Here is a 19,112-nt window from a genome sequence, read left to right on the forward strand (position 1 = left end):
ATTTATCAAAATGCTGAAATTTTCTTCGAAGATATAAAATTTAAGCCAAGCAATTTATTTCTGTTTTGAGTTTGACTTGTTTTCTTTATGCATTATTTTTGTGGAAGATGTAGTAATTCACAATTAATTATGTGGTTTTTTCTGTACTACAATATTAAATATAAAAAGTGTTACGTATTTTAAGTTTCTTAATGCTAACATAATTTAGGTGAAATGTATACTAGCTTAGTGTGGGTTTGTGTTTTTATTTTATTATTAAACTTTTTTTCCATACTTTGTCTATACTGAAGCAATCAAGCTATTTGTATGCTGGAGAGGCGAGAGAAACCAACTCCGGATATGTTTGGAGAGCTCCTGCAGAACGCCAGCACTATGGGGGACCTGCGAAACTGTCCAGTGAGTAGCCTTAGTTTTCTTTGGGTGTGAATTCAGTATCTCACAGTTATTCAATGAAGGAAGGGAAAAATTAGTGGTGATGAGTGCCTCTTTGACTAGACACAAGTATTAAGAACCGGAATAGATGCTTATTTTTTATGTATATCATAAGTGCTAGATTTCGAAAGTAGGAGTTTAATATCTTGTTCTGCCTTTTAATAAATATGCAAAAATAGTTATCATCAAACTGTTTTTACATGTTGATTAATAGATAGGGCAGGAAACAGCTGCATAGTTGCTGCTTCATGTAAAGCTACTGTTAGGTGCATTACCAGTTGTCAGTGAAGCAATACAGGCTCTAAGAGGACTTGTGTACCTGGTCCCTGGGGGCAGTGTAAGTATTTCCATTTTATACCTGGCCTCTCTCCCAATTTATAGCTCTGAAACCTTGATTAAAAGTCTCCATTGAAATACATATTTTTTTAAATATTGGCAAATAGTGGCTCACTTATCTAAGTAAAAAAAAATAAGATATTTTATTATCATTTAAAAGGTGCATATGAGTCCATCTATTTAATAACCAAAGAATGTGAAAATTAATAGAAATGTGTTCTTGGTCAGGGCAAACTGCTATTTGACTGTGAAATAATAAGTTGGATAAATTGCATACCAGCATTTGCTGCCCCTTTCTTTTTATAGTCAAAAGAATTTCTATAGAGGTTTGGCTAAGTGTGGCCTCAAAGTTACACAAGGGAAGCTTTTTATCAGGATGCCCCGTTCTGCTGTCATGTTGACAGTGCTGAAACAAAGAACACAATTTGAGAGTAAGGTTGGTTGGGAGGTAATAAACAGAATTGCTTATACTTTAAATGACCCTTTCAAAATGTGTGAATAAAGTAATCTAAATATCAGAACCTCACATCCACATTTAAACATCAGAGTCCCCTACAGTTTCTTTCTGCTTTTTTAATTTTTCATTTTTGGCTCTCCCTGATGGTTGGGACTGAAATTCTGGTTAAATTTTCTAGATTGCTGTGGGGAGGAGATGCTTTGTGATCTCTTCCCTGGTTTTAGTTTCAGAAATTATTATATCCAATTGTGAAATTGGACTCTGTAGGCAAGAGAAATGATTCTCGGTATGAAAACATTTTTTTTTTTTCCTGGAATCTTGCAGGGGTACCTTTGTGATGTGCCTCAGAGAAAAAGTGAATGTTGCAAATGGACTTTGTCATAGTTTTTGTCATGTCCCCCCTACCCTGTTGTGTCATTGACACCTCCCTCCCCTGCAAAATGCACTGGTACTTATTTAAAAAGTAAAAAATGGGAGGAAAAATCAAAACAGGAATAAGAATTGTAGAATTCCTATGAGTTATTAAAGCAACTCTTATTCTCCTGATCTTCCAGCTGCTCGTCTCATATTTATATGAATATTGACCTAACTATCCTATCTAAGATGAGATGTTTGAGGTACCCTGTAGAAACATGGGAATTTTAACAACAAAGCAGGACTTTTTCTGCTTTTTCAGCAAAGCAGAAAGTTTTTCTGACACTGTCATATAAAGCATTGGTTTCTGTAAATACAGTTTTTAATCTGTGATTCTGATCAAAAGTGACCTTTCCCTCCAATTCCCAAGAATGTTATTGGGATCTTTCATGTATGCTTGCTTATCTATTTTCAAATAAGCTTATTTTTGTGCTCTATGTTTTAATCATTATCAATAGCATGAGGAAGAATCAGCCATGTTCACTTAATGCTGGATAGTCTTGATAGCACATCTCATCTATGACACAAGAAGCTCCTACCTTGGCACTGAGCATATCTGCTGTGTTTCACCACCTCCTCTTTGGAAGCTGTACTTCTGAGACTTACACTTGTTAGTGCCTTGCCCTAATATTATAATAAGAGAAGGATTATATTCAATGTCTTGTTTTATTTATGTGCTCAGAGTAACTGTGGGGAAAAGATCCGTATTCGTCGTGTGCTGATGAACTCGCCACAAATCATCACCATTGGCTTGGTTTGGGACTCAGACCACTCTGATCTGGCTGAGGATGTGATTCACAGTCTGGGAACTTGCCTTAAACTGGGAGATGTGAGTTTTCTGTACTTTGGCACTACCTACAAAGACAGTCTTTTTCATGGTAGTCTGTAGTGGCAAATTGAGAAAAATACGAAGTTGCCACTTTTACCTTTTCAGCGTCCATAAAGAGAGGAATAGAGGACAGAACCAAGGATCTGACCTGTCTCTGAAAGCCTTAGAAAAACCTGTTAAGTGTGTTTCTGAAATGTCTGAAATTTTAAAAATAGTTTCAGGTGAAAGGAAATTTTGGATCTGGGTTGTTCTATTTCTATGAAAATACATCTGTGCTCTTTCATTTTAAAGAACAGAAGTTTATTTCTATTTCTTTTGAAGACAAAATGTAGCTTGCTGGTCTTTGGGGTTGTTATTTACCTTTAGCTCCTCTTTTTGGTGAAATGTTTGGTCATAACACTGAAGAGTTATTTGTAGCTGAACAGTCTCTAAGAGGTGGTGGCTGGCACTGTGTGATTGAATGACAGACTGAATTAAATAAGATCCAGAGGTTTGTCCCCTGGAGGATTCACTTACTCTACATTAACTGATGCTTTAGAGCTGAATTACCGGTATACCAAACTGTAGCTGTGTCTTACCGTAGCATTGAGATACTACATAAAATAGCTCGCATATATACACACATTTATGTTAAAAAAAAAAATGCACTGTCCAGTGCACAGTGTACCAAAATCAGTGTGAGCTGATGGAAATGTGGTTATGAAAGTGTGGTCTTTGCATAGTAGAGCAGTAATGCACTAAAACATGAGACCTGTGCATTTTACATTAATAAAATTCAATTAAATAGGATTTTTTTTTTCTGTGTGCTGAATTCTTTTGATCTACTGATGTCTTCAGTTCATCTTTTATGTCTTAGCATCATAAACTGGTCCATGCTAAATTCTGGATAGTCCTTGCTAAAGTCAGAATAAATGCCAGCTGTTTGCTGTCCAAACCACTTTGTTTCTGCAAAAAGGAGTGAATTTTTTAAACAGTATTTGATATAATCAGCAAGCATGACACAGAATACAAATTTTCAAAACAGAACCACATTGAAGTTATGTAACAGGTTATTTTTTCATTGTTGTTAATATCTTCCTTCAAGTAGACACATTCTCCAAGTCCAACTCAATTTATGAGCATCTGGTGAGTTGGTCAGAATCCATTTCTGGTCTGTGTCTCTGTGTTTGCTTAAACATTGCATGATTACTTATTTATTGCCTTGTTTTCTCTATCTTTTGAAGTAAAAGATATAGCACCTCTCTATAGTACTTCGAGGTCTTTGAACATAAAGCAGTATCTAAAATTCTGAGCGCTTTATTAATTTCTCCTTCTGTTTTTCTTACCTCCCTTCTTGAAGCTCTTCTTCAGAGTAACTGATGATAGAGCAAAACACTCAGAGCTGTATTTGGTGGGAATGATTTGTTACTATGGAAAACACTATTCAACCTTCTTCTTCCAAACTAAAATCCGCAAGTGGATGTACTTTGATGATGCTCATGTCAAAGAGGTGAGAAAAAAATTGTTTAGGAAAATAATGTGTTGGAGATTTGTTAGCTGCTTGTGTGTAAATCCATACTGTTTTCTATAGATTTTGAGATTTTTTTGCTGATTTTCCACTCAGGATCCACAAATTTATTACTCCTTTTTTCTCAGCAAATTGAAGTATTTTCAAAAAAAGCACACCAGAAATCTCAGAAACCCAATTCTTAATTCTGTTCTGTTGTCTCTCAGTCTTGTTTTTATGCTGTTTGAAAAGCTAGTTTACTTGTGCATACAGCTAACACACATCTGTTTACCTTGCTGACAGGCAGTATAGCTATTTAGTGCCTGGTTTTGGACTTCTGAAGTGTCTACATGCCAGTCTTCCCTAGTGCTTGCTGCCAACAACAAATATTCTGCTTCTTCTGTTAGTGCTTTTTTAAACCTTTTCACCAAGCATGAGGTCCTTGACATTAAAGACACCAGTGCTGGGATCTTGGCATGACATTATAACCCATTAGATTGTTTGGCATTATTTCATACCACTCTCCATTTTTCTTTCTAGTCACGGAATCACAAAGGTGAGAGAGGAAAATTTTCTCCTGTAGTCATGACAAACACAGTCTCAATGGGAAAAATCTCTATTCACTTTTACCGTCATACTTGTCAGCAGAAGAATTTTGCCAAGGCTAGGTACTGCACTTCCTTAGTAGAATATTCACATATGGAGCAAATTTGTTGGAGTAAATGTTCAGTATATCAGGTGAAACCTGTATTAATACATGGGGAAGATTTTTGAGATTAGTATTACTATATGAATTAATTGCCTGGTTTATCAGTGCTTGCAGAGGTTCTGTCACAGCAGAAATATTCACACACTTGAAGTATTTAGCTTTGTCTTGAATTTACTGTCCTGATACCTTTATTGTTCATTTTGTTCATTAACAAATTCTTCTGCTGTTTGATTGATGCAAGGTTAGGACATTTCAGAGGATGAAAAGGTTTTTATGGAAAAAAATCTGAAAGGGAAGGATTATTTTTGTAGTTGTATTTTTAGTAGGTCTTGTAATCTGTTTAGCCATAGGATGGTGAATACCTGGATTTTAGTTAGGTTGGCTCAGGAATTTTCTTGCTGAGTCCAGGTCAGTGCTGGCTAGAGAAAGAGTTAAATCATGTCAGTGGAAAATTGAACTCTGAAAGAATTGCAGCGGGGGATATTGGATCCCAAGTCTTCGGGTCTCCCATCGGATTATTCAATTAAGAGAGATGGGACTATGCAATTACACAGGATTTATTGCTTAAAATAACGAATAAGGCATCAGTCTGGAGATGTGAGATCTGCAATACATCAGAGTAATGGCAAATAGTCACAAGACAAAGGGTTACATAGCAATTTATAACTTTCTAATCCAGTAGGCACTTAAAACGAAACTTTCTGACTTTACAACCTATCACCTGTGGTACTTCACTGCAGTGCAGCTGTATCTTAACCAATGGCTCGTTAAGTCACGTCCACACACAGAAACTTCTTTTACCACATCTAAATTCTTAACTTAAACTATAAAATCACATTATTATACTTAAAACCCTTCACCATAACACCCATTTACTTAAAACTATAGAAACACAGGTTTGTGATTCTCTTTGCTTAAGGTCTATAAATCTCTGTCAATTATGCCAGACCTAGCTTATTCCAGGGTTGTAAATCAAATCCTCCCCTAACTGCGTAAGTTTTTACTCCTCTGTTTCCTACAGGGGGAAAAGAGAACTTATGATAGAAAATGATGACAGAAAACGTTTCTTGTTTTGTTTGTTTCTGGTTGTCAATTCAGATTGGTCCAAAATGGAAGGATGTTGTGACAAAGTGCATTAAGGGTCACTATCAGCCTTTGCTGCTGCTCTATGCAGATCCAAGAGGAACTCCAGTGTCAACACAAGACTTGCCCCCTCAGGTGGATTTACAGCAATATAGCAGGACTTGCTATGACAGTGAAGACTCGGGTAAGAAGTGTGGGCTCTGTGCCTTGTACCTTCACACTGAAGTGCGGCGTGTGAAATATTTTCCTTCTTTGGAGTGTATTATTGTCAGCAGGGGTCCTTGTTGCTTGTTAAAGCTGATCAAGAATTCTGAAGAGGATTTCCAGTGTTTCATCTGTGAACCTAGCAGTCTTTTCCAAAAACGTTTGGAGAAAGAAACTGGGGGGTGGGGAAGTGAAGGACCTGGTGTGGTGTGGATGTAGAGAGGAACGCTAACTGGTGACTTCAATAACTGAAGCTTCTGACTTTAAAGTTCTAAACCATCCTTAACTAGGACATTTACTGCAAGACTTGTTCTCACCAAAAATGGGAAATGCTCTCCGGCTCAGTGTTTGCAGTTAAACATAAGAAGGACTTCCTTCTTTAATATACTTTTTCTTCTTTAATTTCTCCACTGAGAAATGAGTATGAAGCTAACATCCTGTGTATTAAGGAGTGTATACATCACATATGTAAAATGACCAACATTTTGCACATTTTATGATCTAACATGGGTTAGGGTTAGTCTTCAAACTGTTCAGATTTTTTATTTTTATGTACTGAAATTGGAGGGAGGAGATTGCCTTTTTCACCTCTTCTAATGAGTTCAGGAAATTACTATACTTAAACTGAATCATGATGCTTCGTATTTTTCAGTAGGGGATCAATGAGACAGAGCAGGTTACTTTGCTTTAGCTAAAAGTATTTCAGTACAAAGTTTATACTAGATAAGCTTTTGATTCATAATAGATGAATCCTGTATTATAACGTGATGTTCTTGTTACCCTTATTAAGATTTTGTACTTCAGTAATTTTTTTTACTTTCTCCAAAGCAGTTTATTTCATATTGTAGTTGCACTCAACAGTGTTGAAAATGAACAATAATTTCAGTGTGGTACTAATGTGTACTTTCAGTCCAACAGATGTAGTTTAATTTGGCATATTAAAAGGATTTGATAACTTTGGAGTTACCAAAGAGAAAGAAAGAAACAGGTTTTCAGGAGGAGTGACACTGTGTCCCGGCTTCCAAAGGAGCAGGCTTTTCCCATAATCTCTGGTGCTCTTGAATCTGAGTTGGTATCTTTGGTATTCTGTTTTTCTGTTAACTTCTCTATGGCTGCCCTTGCTCTCTTTTCTTAGCCTTTCTTGGCTTTTATAATAGCTGAAAAAGATTGAAATTTGACATTGCTTCCTTGACATTTCTTTCTTCCCCAGGGAGAGAACCTTCCATCTCAAGTGATACACGGACAGATTCCTCTACAGACAGCTATCCTTATAAACAGGCACACCATGAGTCTGTGGTCAGTCACTTCTCCTCTGACTCCCAGGGGACAGTCATCTACAATGTGGAGAATGATGCAGCTTCACAAAGCAGCAGGGACACAGGTAGCAGATACCATTACATCTATGTGAGATCGTTGTCATTAGATAAGATGACTGCAGTGGATTCCAGTTGAAAATATCTCTATATGTACACACAACCTTTACTAGAATAGTGAACAATGTTTAATATCCTAAATTTTTGATTTATAATGAACTATTGGCACTCACCAAAAAAAAGCATGATTTTTAAGTCTTGTTGGCTTCTGTGACTTGTATCTAGCCAGACAAGCATTTACAGATTTGTTTTTCTGTTATCCACAATACTGCCTGCTCTCTTTGTTATGTAAATCTGTGAGTTGGAGTCTGCACAGCCCCACTGTAGGGTTTGGTAAGTGTTGTGTGTGCTACTTACTCATCTCCGGGCAATAACTTCATTTCAGGCGTTGCAGCTATCTGGGAAGGGCGCTTTCATCACCAGAATCCTTTATGCTTGGGAACTCAGGACTTTCTGTGTAAGTGGGGGTTGGTAGTATTTGCTGCACCAGTGAGGAGCATAAGCTAATTTCTTGCCTGTGCCATGGAAGGAAGCTGGAATATCCAGTGAGAAGACAATCTGTATATATGTTACTTTGGGCAGCTGAACAGTCTACCTGAACACTCTTTAGTTGAAAGAGGTTAACTGGAAATCTAAAGACTTGATCTCCTCAATTATTCATGGCCAGTATGCACAATTAGCCTGTTTCTGCATACAGCAACTTCTAACATCACTTCTGAAAAAGTAGTGCATAAGTTAAGGTCAGGCTTCTGTAGCATCAGAAATAGGATCTGCTATTTCTGTTTGAAAAGTTATTTTATTGTGCCATAAATAGATTTTCTAAGAAGACCAAGGAGTTGAATCAGCAGCTGTTAGATTGCACCAGAGTGTCAAAGCTGTCAGACCACTTGGTCCTTTTATTTGTAAAATTGTTCCTCTTTTGTATCATAATTGGTTCATTTGAAACAATCTGTGGTACATCAAAATCTGAAAAAAATGTTTCAAGTTCATGTTATTTAGTATTCTTTCATTCTTCATCAGAGGTCTGAGTAACTGTAATACACAGGTTAAAGATAGCCCAACAGTTCTTCCAGTGTTTTAGCAAATACTTAATGCTGTAGGGACCAGTCATAGTCTTAGGTAGGATGTGAGAAAGAAAAGAAAGTTGGAGCAGAAATTGAGTGATGAGGAAACAAAATGTATGATTGTCTTCAGAGTACAAAGACGACAAAATTAAAAGAGATAGTGGTATACTGTTTAAATAGCCTGCAAAAATGGCACAGAGTTTATTGGATTAGGTTCCTGCCTGCAAAACTTGCCATGCAGAAGTTAGCAGAAAAGGAGAGTAAGGGGGATGGTCACAAACATGTAAGCATGAAGTTCAGCATGTAACCTTTTGTTCTGTCATTTTTAGTGACTTTGTCCTTTTTTTCTTTCTTTCTTCTCCTGTTGATTCTATCCTGTGTAATTCCCTTCAGCTTAGCCCATTTCTCCACCTGAATTCAGTTGTCCTTATCTTTCCTGATTCAGCCTTAGCTATAGTCAGTCTGTCCCCTTAGCTAGCCACTTGTCTGGGCATTTCCCCTCTTCTTTTACCTACCCACAACCTTTCCAAAAAAAGTCAGTCTGCCAACTAATACAACTGCTCAGTCATCAAATGGTGATCCGTGGGGCTATAAAGAAGCCACCCACATTGACCTGTCAACTGAATTGTTCTGGGCAAAAGCAGGATTCTTCATTTAATGGCCATTTACCCACTACTCCAGCCCAGAAAATTATGGACCCTATCCCACATCATCCTTCGGGGAAGGACCACCATTGGGTCGTATGACCTCAGGCTCCCAGGTACTTCAGAATGGGGGCAGAAGAGTGGCTGCATAAGTCCTCTCTTTGCTCCTACCCACCTGTGCTGCTGAGAAAAATGTGCGTATTCTGGCTGCCCTGTTCATACAACTGAGATTTCAGGGGGAGGGAGTAGACGGTGTTGTGTTTTAACCCATTTGATTTCATTTTCCTCTCTAACATGCTCTTAGACACACACAACTCCTACACCACCAGACTTTTCCTTTGAATATTGGTGTTTGCTTGTGAAGCCATCCCTAGTCTGGAGGATGAAGTATTTAAGTGATATATTCATCAAGAGACACCTTTTAAGCATATCATTAGGCACTCAAAAGTCCTGGCTTGTTATTTTAGAGAATTTTAAAAAGTTATTGTTAAGTGTTAGCTAGTATTCTTGGGATTTTAATTCCCATATTCATGCATTATGTTGGATTTAGTCTTTGTTTTAGAGTGTCCAGGTAAAGACAACAAAGCCTGTGTCCTGCAGACCTGTGATTCTTGACATCTCCTCTGTGGCTATTAAGTGTCTGATGACAATGAGACAGTATTTGCAGTCTTTGAAAGGAGGAGAAAATAGTAATGCAAGGCTAGCAGCCCTCATTCTAACAGACTAAGCTGGGCTTTATTCTATGCAAACCCTAAGCTAGTACTAATAGAACCAAATATTGGCAAATAGTTTCTCTTATGGTAGTTGAAGGATGCTAACCAAGCAATCCCTGTCATGTTGGAATGTTTAACTAGAAAGGTTGTGCACATTGAAGTGAAGTATAAGTCTCTTCTGTCTTGAGGGGAGCCACTACAAGGTATAAGATAGTGCTGTTCTTGGAAGTCTTAAAAGATAAGCGGCAGTCCATGCTGTAAAAGGGAAAAAAAAATGCCCCAAAGCACAGACTCCTGTTCAGTCACGAAAATGCTATACATCTTTTATCTTCATTGCCAACATTTCTCTTTTGCATTCTTATTTATTTTCTTTTATATAGTCGGCTTGTTTCTAAAAAATTTGGCCACAAAATCGCTCTTTGCTTTGCAAATGAAAAGTGAGCCTTGTGTAGCTTGCTTTTTATTGTTTGGATTCCTTCCCACTCATTTATTGTAATATCTTTGTAGCAATTGTAGTTGCGGTGAATTGGTTTTTTAAATGTTGCAGGTACAATTTTATATGTAAAATCTGCTTTAAATGTTGATTTTTATGCTAATCTCTAGAGAAGGGAGAAGGCCCAGGAGGGGCAGCTATGTAGTCTGGGGGCTGTTAGACCGCTGTTTGCTAGTATGGATTTTCATTTCCTATCATCCTATGTGAGGTAAAAGTTTGTGATATAAAGGCTAGAAAAAAGTCTTTGTAGCTTATTCATAAATTCCCTTCTTATCCTGCATCTCTGCTTGGGACTACTCACGTGAGTAAAGCCATGCATATGTTTGTGCTTGCAGGTTTAGGACTGTGAATGTGTGAGAACCATAAAATTAAGCAAAGGCAATAGAGAAAACTTATGATGTCAAATAGTCTTAAATCCTGTTTGATGTGAGGAAATGGGGAGTAAATTGTGTTCAAGAGAAAAATACTGGCACTCAAGACACACAAGCTGTAATAAGGGAATGTTGTGTGTCAGCTGATCCATGTTCATGGTCTGTGCATGTGCTCCTAGCTTGTGGCAGATGTGAATTAGCTGGCTTGGCCCTTGAGAGCCAAGTGAGGCTTCTTCACTGTAGTCTAGGCTAACTCAGATTACTTAGTGTTTGCTACAGGCAAAGAGAGTGTAGATGAATAGTTAGTGCAGAGCAGCTGATGGTGTGCAGTAATTCATTATTAGATGGTAACTTGTTGCTGTGTTTGAGTCTTTATTCAACAGAGTAATGTCTGGCAAGCTATCCTCAGGAGTTTCCTCTTCATGGTCATTAAAACTGACAGCAAGAAAGTGGTGTCCTTAGACTATTAGAAGACAAAGCAGAGTCAACCTTTTGCTTGGCCTGTGGATAAGCTGTCATTAACCAGAGTCGTTGGAGGGGCTGTATTGTTCTTTTATGGCCTTAAAAATGGAACATCCTCTCCAAGACAAAACCAAAAACTTACAGATAGGAAAACTTACCCAAACTTGCCAGTTAGTGTTGGAGTGTCTGCAGCTCCTAAGGAGCAGGAGAGTCCTGCTGCTCTTAGCACAGTGAACACTTGATCTGAAGGCTCTTGTCATCTCTATTGTGTTCTTCCTCCTTCCAGGCCACCTGACTGACAGTGAGTGCAATCAGAGGCATGTTTCAAAGAAGAGCTCGCTGGCAGACCGCAAGAGGAGTTCTAGCCGGTCTAGGCGGAAAGGAGATGAGGCTCAATCATCAGGATACCATAGTGAAGGCAAGAGATGTTACTTTATTTTAAATATCAGTATCTTTCTGAATGTTTTTAATGTTCTCAGTGTGTAGATGCATTTCCCTCATTGTTTCTTCCATCTTTATTTAGTCCTCTCTTTGCTTTTTGGTGTTTAGTTCTGTTTTGGTTTGTTTGTTTGGGGAGTGTTGGTTTTTTTTATTACCATTTTGTTGTTTTGGATTGCACTTTTCAAAGTCTGCATGAAGATGCTGCAAGTTGAGCTGCTAGTTTAATTGAAGTTATTTTTGTGGCTTTTGCTGTCCCTACAAACTGCAGGAGAAACCTTGAAGGAGAAACAAGCCCCCAGAACTGCCCCCAAACCATCCAGCAGCACCAGCAGGCTGAGGGAATTTAAAGAGACAGTGAGCAACATGATCCACAGCAGACCACAGCAGATTTCTCATACCATCCAGAATTCCCCTCGTGGAGGGAGTAGTGTGGATCAGGCAGAAACACGACCCTCAAAAAGCCTGTCTGCGCACGCTCAAGACTGGGAAGTGGAGAGTACCAGTAGTGAGTCTAAATCCAGTTCATCTAGCAGGTACCGGCCAACGTGGAGACCCAAAAGAGAGTCTCTGAATATAGACAGCATCTTCAGTAAAGACAAGAGGAAACATTGTGGGTACACTCAGCTTAGCCCTTTCTCCGAAGAAGCAGGTAAGAGTTTGAGAAGATTTATTTCAGAATGTGTGGGAGTTTTGAATGTGGAAATTTAGGTCAGTGGTAAGTCACGTCTGTGAGGACTAATTCCTGTGTGGGTATTCATAGTGCATGTATGGTAATTCTGTTTGATTTCCATGTGCTTTGTTTCCTGTCTAAGGAAATAATAAGGGAAACAATACTGTCTACCCTGTTTAAATGGACACATGCTATACTACTAAGTGTCTGAAGTTTGTCCTTTGGAGTGACCTGGAGTATTGCTCTGGCTTTTCCTCTGGCTCATCATAGTATTTTCACTTGATGGCTCAGAGTATGGTGCAGAAAGTACCTTGTGTATTGGTGCAGAGTTCTTATTGTGAGGATAAGAGCCTGGAAGCCAGTGATGATTTATCTGGGAAGATTTTACACCATAGAAGCTATGCAGCTTGTACATGGAGACTCTGCTGGTTTTGACAGTTGAAAAGAATTGGGAAGCATAAAGGAATATGTAAAGGCAAGGTGAAGGGGAAGAGAACACACCTCCAGGGAAGGAAGGGAAGCAAACAAGAATTAAGTGAAAAGACCGTTTTAAATTCTTTCTTAAGACTTTCTTAAGAAAGAATTAAAAAAACCCAAGTTTTTCTGTTCTCTATATAAGCCACAACAAATCATAAATGGCAAAATAAAGAGTGTAAAAAATGAGAGCATCCGAAATAGATATAACAGAGTACTGGAAATACAATTGCATATACAGTAAAATTATCTTGTACAAATACAAATTATTATGGGAAAGAAAGGATTTTCATTGCAGCCTTAATTATTACCTCAGGGGCAGTATGGTAAGTTATACTAAAGGGGAGAGATTCAAAGATAAATTTGTTGAAAAGGTTATTGCTTAAAGTTGCTAGGAAAGCTGGGAAACACTAAATTAAGGATGGCGCTTCTGATTTAAACATAGTTGAGAAGGTAACATGTATATGGATGTTTTGCTGGTACTGAAGCTAAGGTCTTCTACCAAGCTATATTGTTTTATCTTGACAGGTAAAGAACTTACTGAGAATGAGGTGAAAGAACACACTGTTCATGAAACAAGGTCAAGCCAGTCAAATGTCAGATACAAGCGTGGTGTGCTGGGCCGGGGCACCCAGTACCATATGGTGGATCAACATCCTCATCTAATACAGAGGATGGAGTCTGGCTACGAAAGCAGTGAGCGCAACAGCAACAGCCCAGTGAGTCTGGACATGTCCTTGTCTGAAAGCTCAAGCACCCACAGGTAGATTTCAACAAAATTCATATTTGGAATGACTGAAGTCTTGATTTCTTTTTTGTGGTTGCATAGTGGTATAGAACATTTTGCAAAGCAGTGGTCCTAGTTTGAAATACAGCTTTATTGGGGCAGGGGAAAAATAATAGGGAAATGGGAGCCTTTTCTTTTCAGTATATTGCTAACTTACTGCTAGGGAGAAGAGAGAAACCCAGGGCGTGATTGAGCGAAAAACGTTGTCTGAAGTGATGCATCTGAAATAGTTGTACCCTTAGTCTCTGATTTAAAACCTTGTACTTTGAGTAGCTCATAGTCCTTTTTGGTTTAGTTAAACCATTGATTAATAGACACATTGTACAAAATGAGAAATCAATAGCCTTGTATAGAAATCTTTGTTTTCAGACATACTTGCAATATTGGTATGTAAAAATAAATAGACAGCACAATGTATTTCTTTCCTTGACTTAGGAAGCTTCAGGTAACCACAAACTGGCACTGTTTATGGCCAGAATATAGTAGATTTTCAGCTGTAAGAATCTGTTCTGAACAACTCCCAGACCACAGTTTTAATATGAATTGCATAATCTTATGGAGGAGAATAGAATTACTGTCCTCCTTGTTAACTTCCTCTTTCCCTGTTTCTCCCAAGATCTTCTTATGGTAGACTTCTTTTAAAATTAAATTAAAATGCAAGTATATGTTTGTGTGGATACAAAAAAGGTAGATACAATTTCTCCTGGAGAGATCAGTCAAATGGTAAACTATAATTTCTCTCTTCTTGGAGGGATGTTCATACGAAGCGAGCAGGTGGATTTGTTCCTGCTTGGCGTAACATCCCAAAGTCTCACAGTAGCAGCATCTTGGAGGTGGAGTCGGCTTCATCAATTGGGAGCTGGACAAACAGCCCACACACCACTGGAAATGGTAAGATACACTTTGCAGGGGTGGATATGCGAGGTAAATTGTATTGGAATTGTTCTTTACTTTCTGGATGTTTATGTTCACAGGGAAATTATAAGGAAAGGGAAAAGAAACTTTGAGGAACATAACAGTTTTACAAGAAATAGTTATAAGATTTACCAAAGAGGATTGCAAAAAACTTTGTTGGAATATTCCCTTGATCGTGTTGCTCTGGCATCTCTTTTGTGTATTGACTTAACTGATAAAATAAAGCTATTTTTCTTGTTCTTTCTTATAACTCAGTATTCTGCCATCAGTCAAAAATACCCTCCCAAGCATAACTCATAACTTAGTAGAGTCCTGAAAACAAGCTTGTAATTCTGTACAAAATTTAAAACTGTTAGAACTCTGAATGTTTTTTTACAAGATGTTTGGGCTGAGGCTAAGCTTTTCTGCTTATGTATCATTCTAAGCAAATACTTTATTCCAGAGAGTCTGGGGAAGGGAAAGGCAAGAGGAAAGACACTTTCTGAATACTGGTAATAGTTGAAATGACAATGACAACTGATGGATTTCTGTTGTGTAGGCTGTTGATATGCTTTATTTTCTTCCCTTTTTCATCCACTCTGTGCAGTTATATGAAAAACATCTCTCTTGGAATCCATTTAACTTTCACAAGCTCTAGTGATCTGGCTCATTTATAGCATTTACAAATTATAAATACAGTAAGAAGTCTCAAGATTTCATCATCAGCTTAGGGTTATTTCTTCCAATGATTCTCTCTGTTCTGTATGCTGTTTTCGTGAGTCAGTGAATCCATGGGCTGTGCTGCAGGGGAGCTTGAAGCACTACTGTATTGAGCGGGGTTTTATAAGTAAAATTTAAGAAAGCAAAATTTATGTTCTACAATTCTGTGGTCTCAGACTGTTATTATCTAATATTAATTTTATTCTCCATTAATACTTCTTTGTCTTTTAAGGGATACTTTGAGATGTAACTGTCAAAAAAGTTTGGTTGGCTTGTTTGTTTTGAAGGTGGAGACATCTTTGTTCCTTTAAAGAGTGAGCTGGATGAATTGCAAGAAGAGGTGGCAAGGAGAGCCCATGAGCAAGAACTACGTAGAAAAAGAGAAAAGGAAATGGAGGCAGCAATGGGCTTTAATCCCCGTCCCAGCAGGTTCATGGATCTAGATGAACTGCAGAATCAGGGTAACCTTTTGAATGCAGTATATTTTGCAAGATGGTAGTGCTGGTTCTTTGAACCTTTGGATGTAATTTCCTGTTTTAATTGTGTATATGCATCCACACCCCATTACAATTTTGTACCTTCAGGTAGTGAAATACTATCCATTTCAAACCTGTAGAAAGTGAAAAAACTGTTTGGTATTTTGACCAAATTTCTTCTTAAATGAGAAAACAAAGTAACGTAGAGGTATTCTTAATATATCTGTGTCTTTCCATTTTTGCAGTGATATACACTGTTAATAGTATTGATATCTAGATTTAGCTGTAAGCCTTTAACCAGCATCTTGGAATGAGCAGGGCTGTTTGTACCTTTCAGGCTCCTCAGCTCCACCCACCACAGAGGTTGTTCATATAAACCATTGTTCTGCTTCTGCTTGATTTTACTACCTTTACAGCCCTAAGCAATTCTGCTTGTTCCTGCCCTTGTGCTTTCCAGTCTTTCTCCTTGGCCTGGCTGTGTATGCCCAGCACAGGTGTGGGGACAAGTACTCTGGCTGGATCTAATTGAAAATCTGAGCTGGATTTAGGTTGCATATCCTTTCTAGGGAAAAAGAATTTTTAAAAATTTAAAAGCCAAATACTAAGTTTGATTGTCTTTTCCATGACTCCTCATCTTTCTGGCCGGAGATGGCAGCAAAAGAGGTTTAATTGGAAGGATGCAGCTATAGCAGAGGGAACATGACAGAATTCACATGTCATACCTTTGTTTTACCCCTAAATCTCCATCAGCCCGTAAGGGGATTCAAGAGAAAGGTGGGAAAAAGTGCACTGATCCAGTCAAGAGTGAACCCTGGAACCTGCTGGAACACTTAACTGGGGGTCATTGGAGGGTAAGCAGAGCCAAGAAAGGTGTAGTGACCACCTGGGTTCTGGTGCAGCAAATGTATGCATGGTCAGGGCAGTCCTACTGTGGTATCCTGTGTTGCAAGGCCTCCTGGCATTCCCATGCTGCTTCCTCCAACCTGACGTAGAAAAGAGTTGAGGTTGCTGGTTTGCTGCTCAAGGAGAGGAAGGAGAGGGGCAGTCCACAGCAGTGCCAGTTCTGGACACAATCCCAACTGTGCTCTGCTCAGCAGCCAGAATGACATTGTGCCAGTAGCAGCTGAACACTTATGATCTCCATGAGGATGTCTGACTGGGAATGTTTGTATAATTTTTGCTGACCATCAGTTATCCTTTACAGTCCTACTATGGCCTGCTGGTAACCAGGTGAAAAATTCTGATGTACCGGAGTAGATGGATACATTCTTTTATTAGTATAGTGTTTGCTTTTGTAACATAAATGCCAGTGATTTAAAAATTGAGAAGTAAACCTCTATTGCTTAGCATGTTGTCTTCTCTGCTTCTCCTGCATGAAGGAAAATAGCATATTCTCTAATACATTACCCCTCTTTTTCATCTGTTCTATTAGTTGATAGAAGCAAAGATTGCTTAGTTTTTCTTTGTTAAAAAGAAACTAGACTAGAGTAATGCTTAATCAAAAAAGAATTCAGTAAAATGTCAGATGCATTGACTTGAAATCTAGGAAAGTCTTTGCTTAGTTCTTTTAAAGTCTTTCCACACCCCAGTCAGAGATATAATAGCTTAACATTTCCAGGCAGTCAAGCAGTCTGTTAGGCTTGCTTGTATGCAGAACTCCAGAACACTTGTGACTCATTTTCCCCTCAAGTAAACTGCTAAATTCATGCATAGAAAGCTAATTTCAGTATTCTGCCCTTGATTACAAGCCTCAGTTGCCTTGATTTTGAAACTGAATGTGCTGCTTGATTAACTTACTGCTCTAACAACTCTCACTTCTCTCTCCAGTTCTAGCTTCTCTTGCAGGTTCTTTGGGGTTTATGGTAAAAGAGTTTGTACTTATATCTCTGCACAAGGGTGTTGGGGAGCAGGTCAGGCCACAGCATGTGTTATGCAGATTGAGAGAATGTAATTTATTGTTGGCTGATAAAGATACTTGTGTTCTCTACCACAATGATAGAGACATACCATTAAAAAGACCCACCCCTAAACAAAGTAAAAAGTCAATTTTTATTTTCTGTTTTCCCTTCCTCGTTGGAATGTTTACATTTTAGTGCATAATTTGCATTATGCCTAGTAGGTGACACCAAATAGTTTGGGCATTTCTTCCTCTCAGGAATGGATGTTATGATGCCAGGACACAGTTTCCTTTTTGTGTCCAAAGATGATTTATCCTTCTCTTCTCCAACACAGTTTTCTAATTGTTGCAAGAAGAGTTCTTTACAGTTACCCCTTTCTTCTCAGCTTCCACCACCTTGATTTTCAAGCTGCAAGACTGTTGAGTTTTCATATTCTGTATGTTACTTACAGCAGTTAAGTGTATGCACTGAACTCATTTATAGAAGTACTTCATGCAGGCATTTATGTTAACACTCAAGTCCGAGTTTTCTTCCCCAGACGTGTTAGTTGTTTCAGTTTGCTTCCATTTTGATGAAGAGGAGACCAGATGGGTTTTGTCAGGAAACTTAACATACAATGAAAAAACCCTGATCTGCTGTATTTCTTTTACTGATACATTTTGGTTTAGATTTGATTCTAAATTTAGTTTAATTCCTACTTGACAGAAGTCATTTGAACAGGCTCTGTGATATGTCTCTACCATCTTTTGTACTGATTTAAAGTTTTGAAAATAGTAGAATAAGCGAGTACAACTCTTTCAACTAAAGAAAATTTGAGGGAAAAGAATTTGTTTCACGTTGTTTTACTGTGTGGACGTCACAGGGTGACGTTATGAGGTGCTCAAGATGTACTTCTGCTTAGGAAAGGTTAGGTGGTGCAGTCTGGGATATGCGCAGCCTCTGCAAGAATCCATATGTGGAAGGATTTGGCGATCACAAATGGGATGAGGGTAAGTGAGGGTTCTGCAATGAATGAAATCAAAATGAAGGGTGCTGCCCATTTGCAGGGAGGAGTGATGGCTTTGAGAAGTCGATGCAGGAAGCAGACTCAATCTTTGAAGAGTCACTGAATCAGGAGCAGAAGGGCGATTGTGCTGCAGCTTTGGCTCTCTGTAACGAAGCTATATGTAAGTAACCTTAACTGCCTGAGCTACTGCGCTTTGACTGTGTACTAATACAGAATAGAGTATGAAATGCTACATCACATTAAGTGGTCAGGTAATATGGGGGTCCAGCTGGTCTTTAGGAACATGCAGGTAGACAGAATTTTTCATTTTTATAAGCATTCCCATTTGGGGTTTTTAGTCCCATTCCTCTTCATCTCTGTTTTTTCATGTTTGCATTCATTTTGTTCTCTCCAGTGCTAAGGTAGTAACAGCACTGGAGTGCTGATGTGCCCTTTTCGGTGCTAAATGGTATGTTTCAGCAAGCACCTGGTAGGTGGTTCCCCTTGCCACTCAGTCCTCACAATTTTTTCCCATCGTCAGGCCGAATTGCAAAGGCTATTAAGCTCTCCTGTTTTTCATGGGGGGTGTAGCATAGGAAGAAAATGGTAGCCCACTCTTGAGTCCCCTGGATTAACAGAAGTGAACTATGTTGTACTTTGCTTTCCTGAAGAAAAAAGCATTAGGACATTGAAGTGC

General features: G+C 38.5%; 1 protein-coding gene across 3 annotated transcripts in view; it reads left to right on the top strand.

The window, feature by feature from the left end:
• Window positions 1-271: 271 nt before the first annotated feature.
• Window positions 272-19,112, top strand: part of LOC121672801 (inactive ubiquitin carboxyl-terminal hydrolase 54-like) — a 30,888-nt gene continuing 12,047 nt past the window's right edge. For 2 of the 3 annotated variants that reach the window (XM_042045680.1, XM_042045682.1), the window contains exons 1-12: window positions 272-396; window positions 2,322-2,468; window positions 3,808-3,957; window positions 5,762-5,930; window positions 7,161-7,331; window positions 7,709-7,780; window positions 11,357-11,488; window positions 11,780-12,160; window positions 13,184-13,418; window positions 14,194-14,333; window positions 15,344-15,517; window positions 18,477-18,596. In XM_042045680.1, the coding sequence (XP_041901614.1) occupies window positions 307-396; window positions 2,322-2,468; window positions 3,808-3,957; window positions 5,762-5,930; window positions 7,161-7,331; window positions 7,709-7,780; window positions 11,357-11,488; window positions 11,780-12,160; window positions 13,184-13,418; window positions 14,194-14,333; window positions 15,344-15,517; window positions 18,477-18,596 (1,981 nt within the window). In that variant the 5' untranslated portion in view covers window positions 272-306. The remainder of the gene's footprint in view (window positions 397-2,321; window positions 2,469-3,807; window positions 3,958-5,761; window positions 5,931-7,160; window positions 7,332-7,708; window positions 7,781-11,356; window positions 11,489-11,779; window positions 12,161-13,183; window positions 13,419-14,193; window positions 14,334-15,343; window positions 15,518-18,476; window positions 18,597-19,112) is intronic. The other variant, XM_042045681.1, reaches the window with a different exon arrangement.

Source organism: Corvus kubaryi, unplaced genomic scaffold (assembly GCF_017639235.1).
Source record: "Corvus kubaryi isolate FWS band 111438036 unplaced genomic scaffold, C.kubaryi_AGA036_p1.0 64972, whole genome shotgun sequence".
Lineage (NCBI taxonomy): Eukaryota > Metazoa > Chordata > Aves > Passeriformes > Corvidae > Corvus > Corvus kubaryi.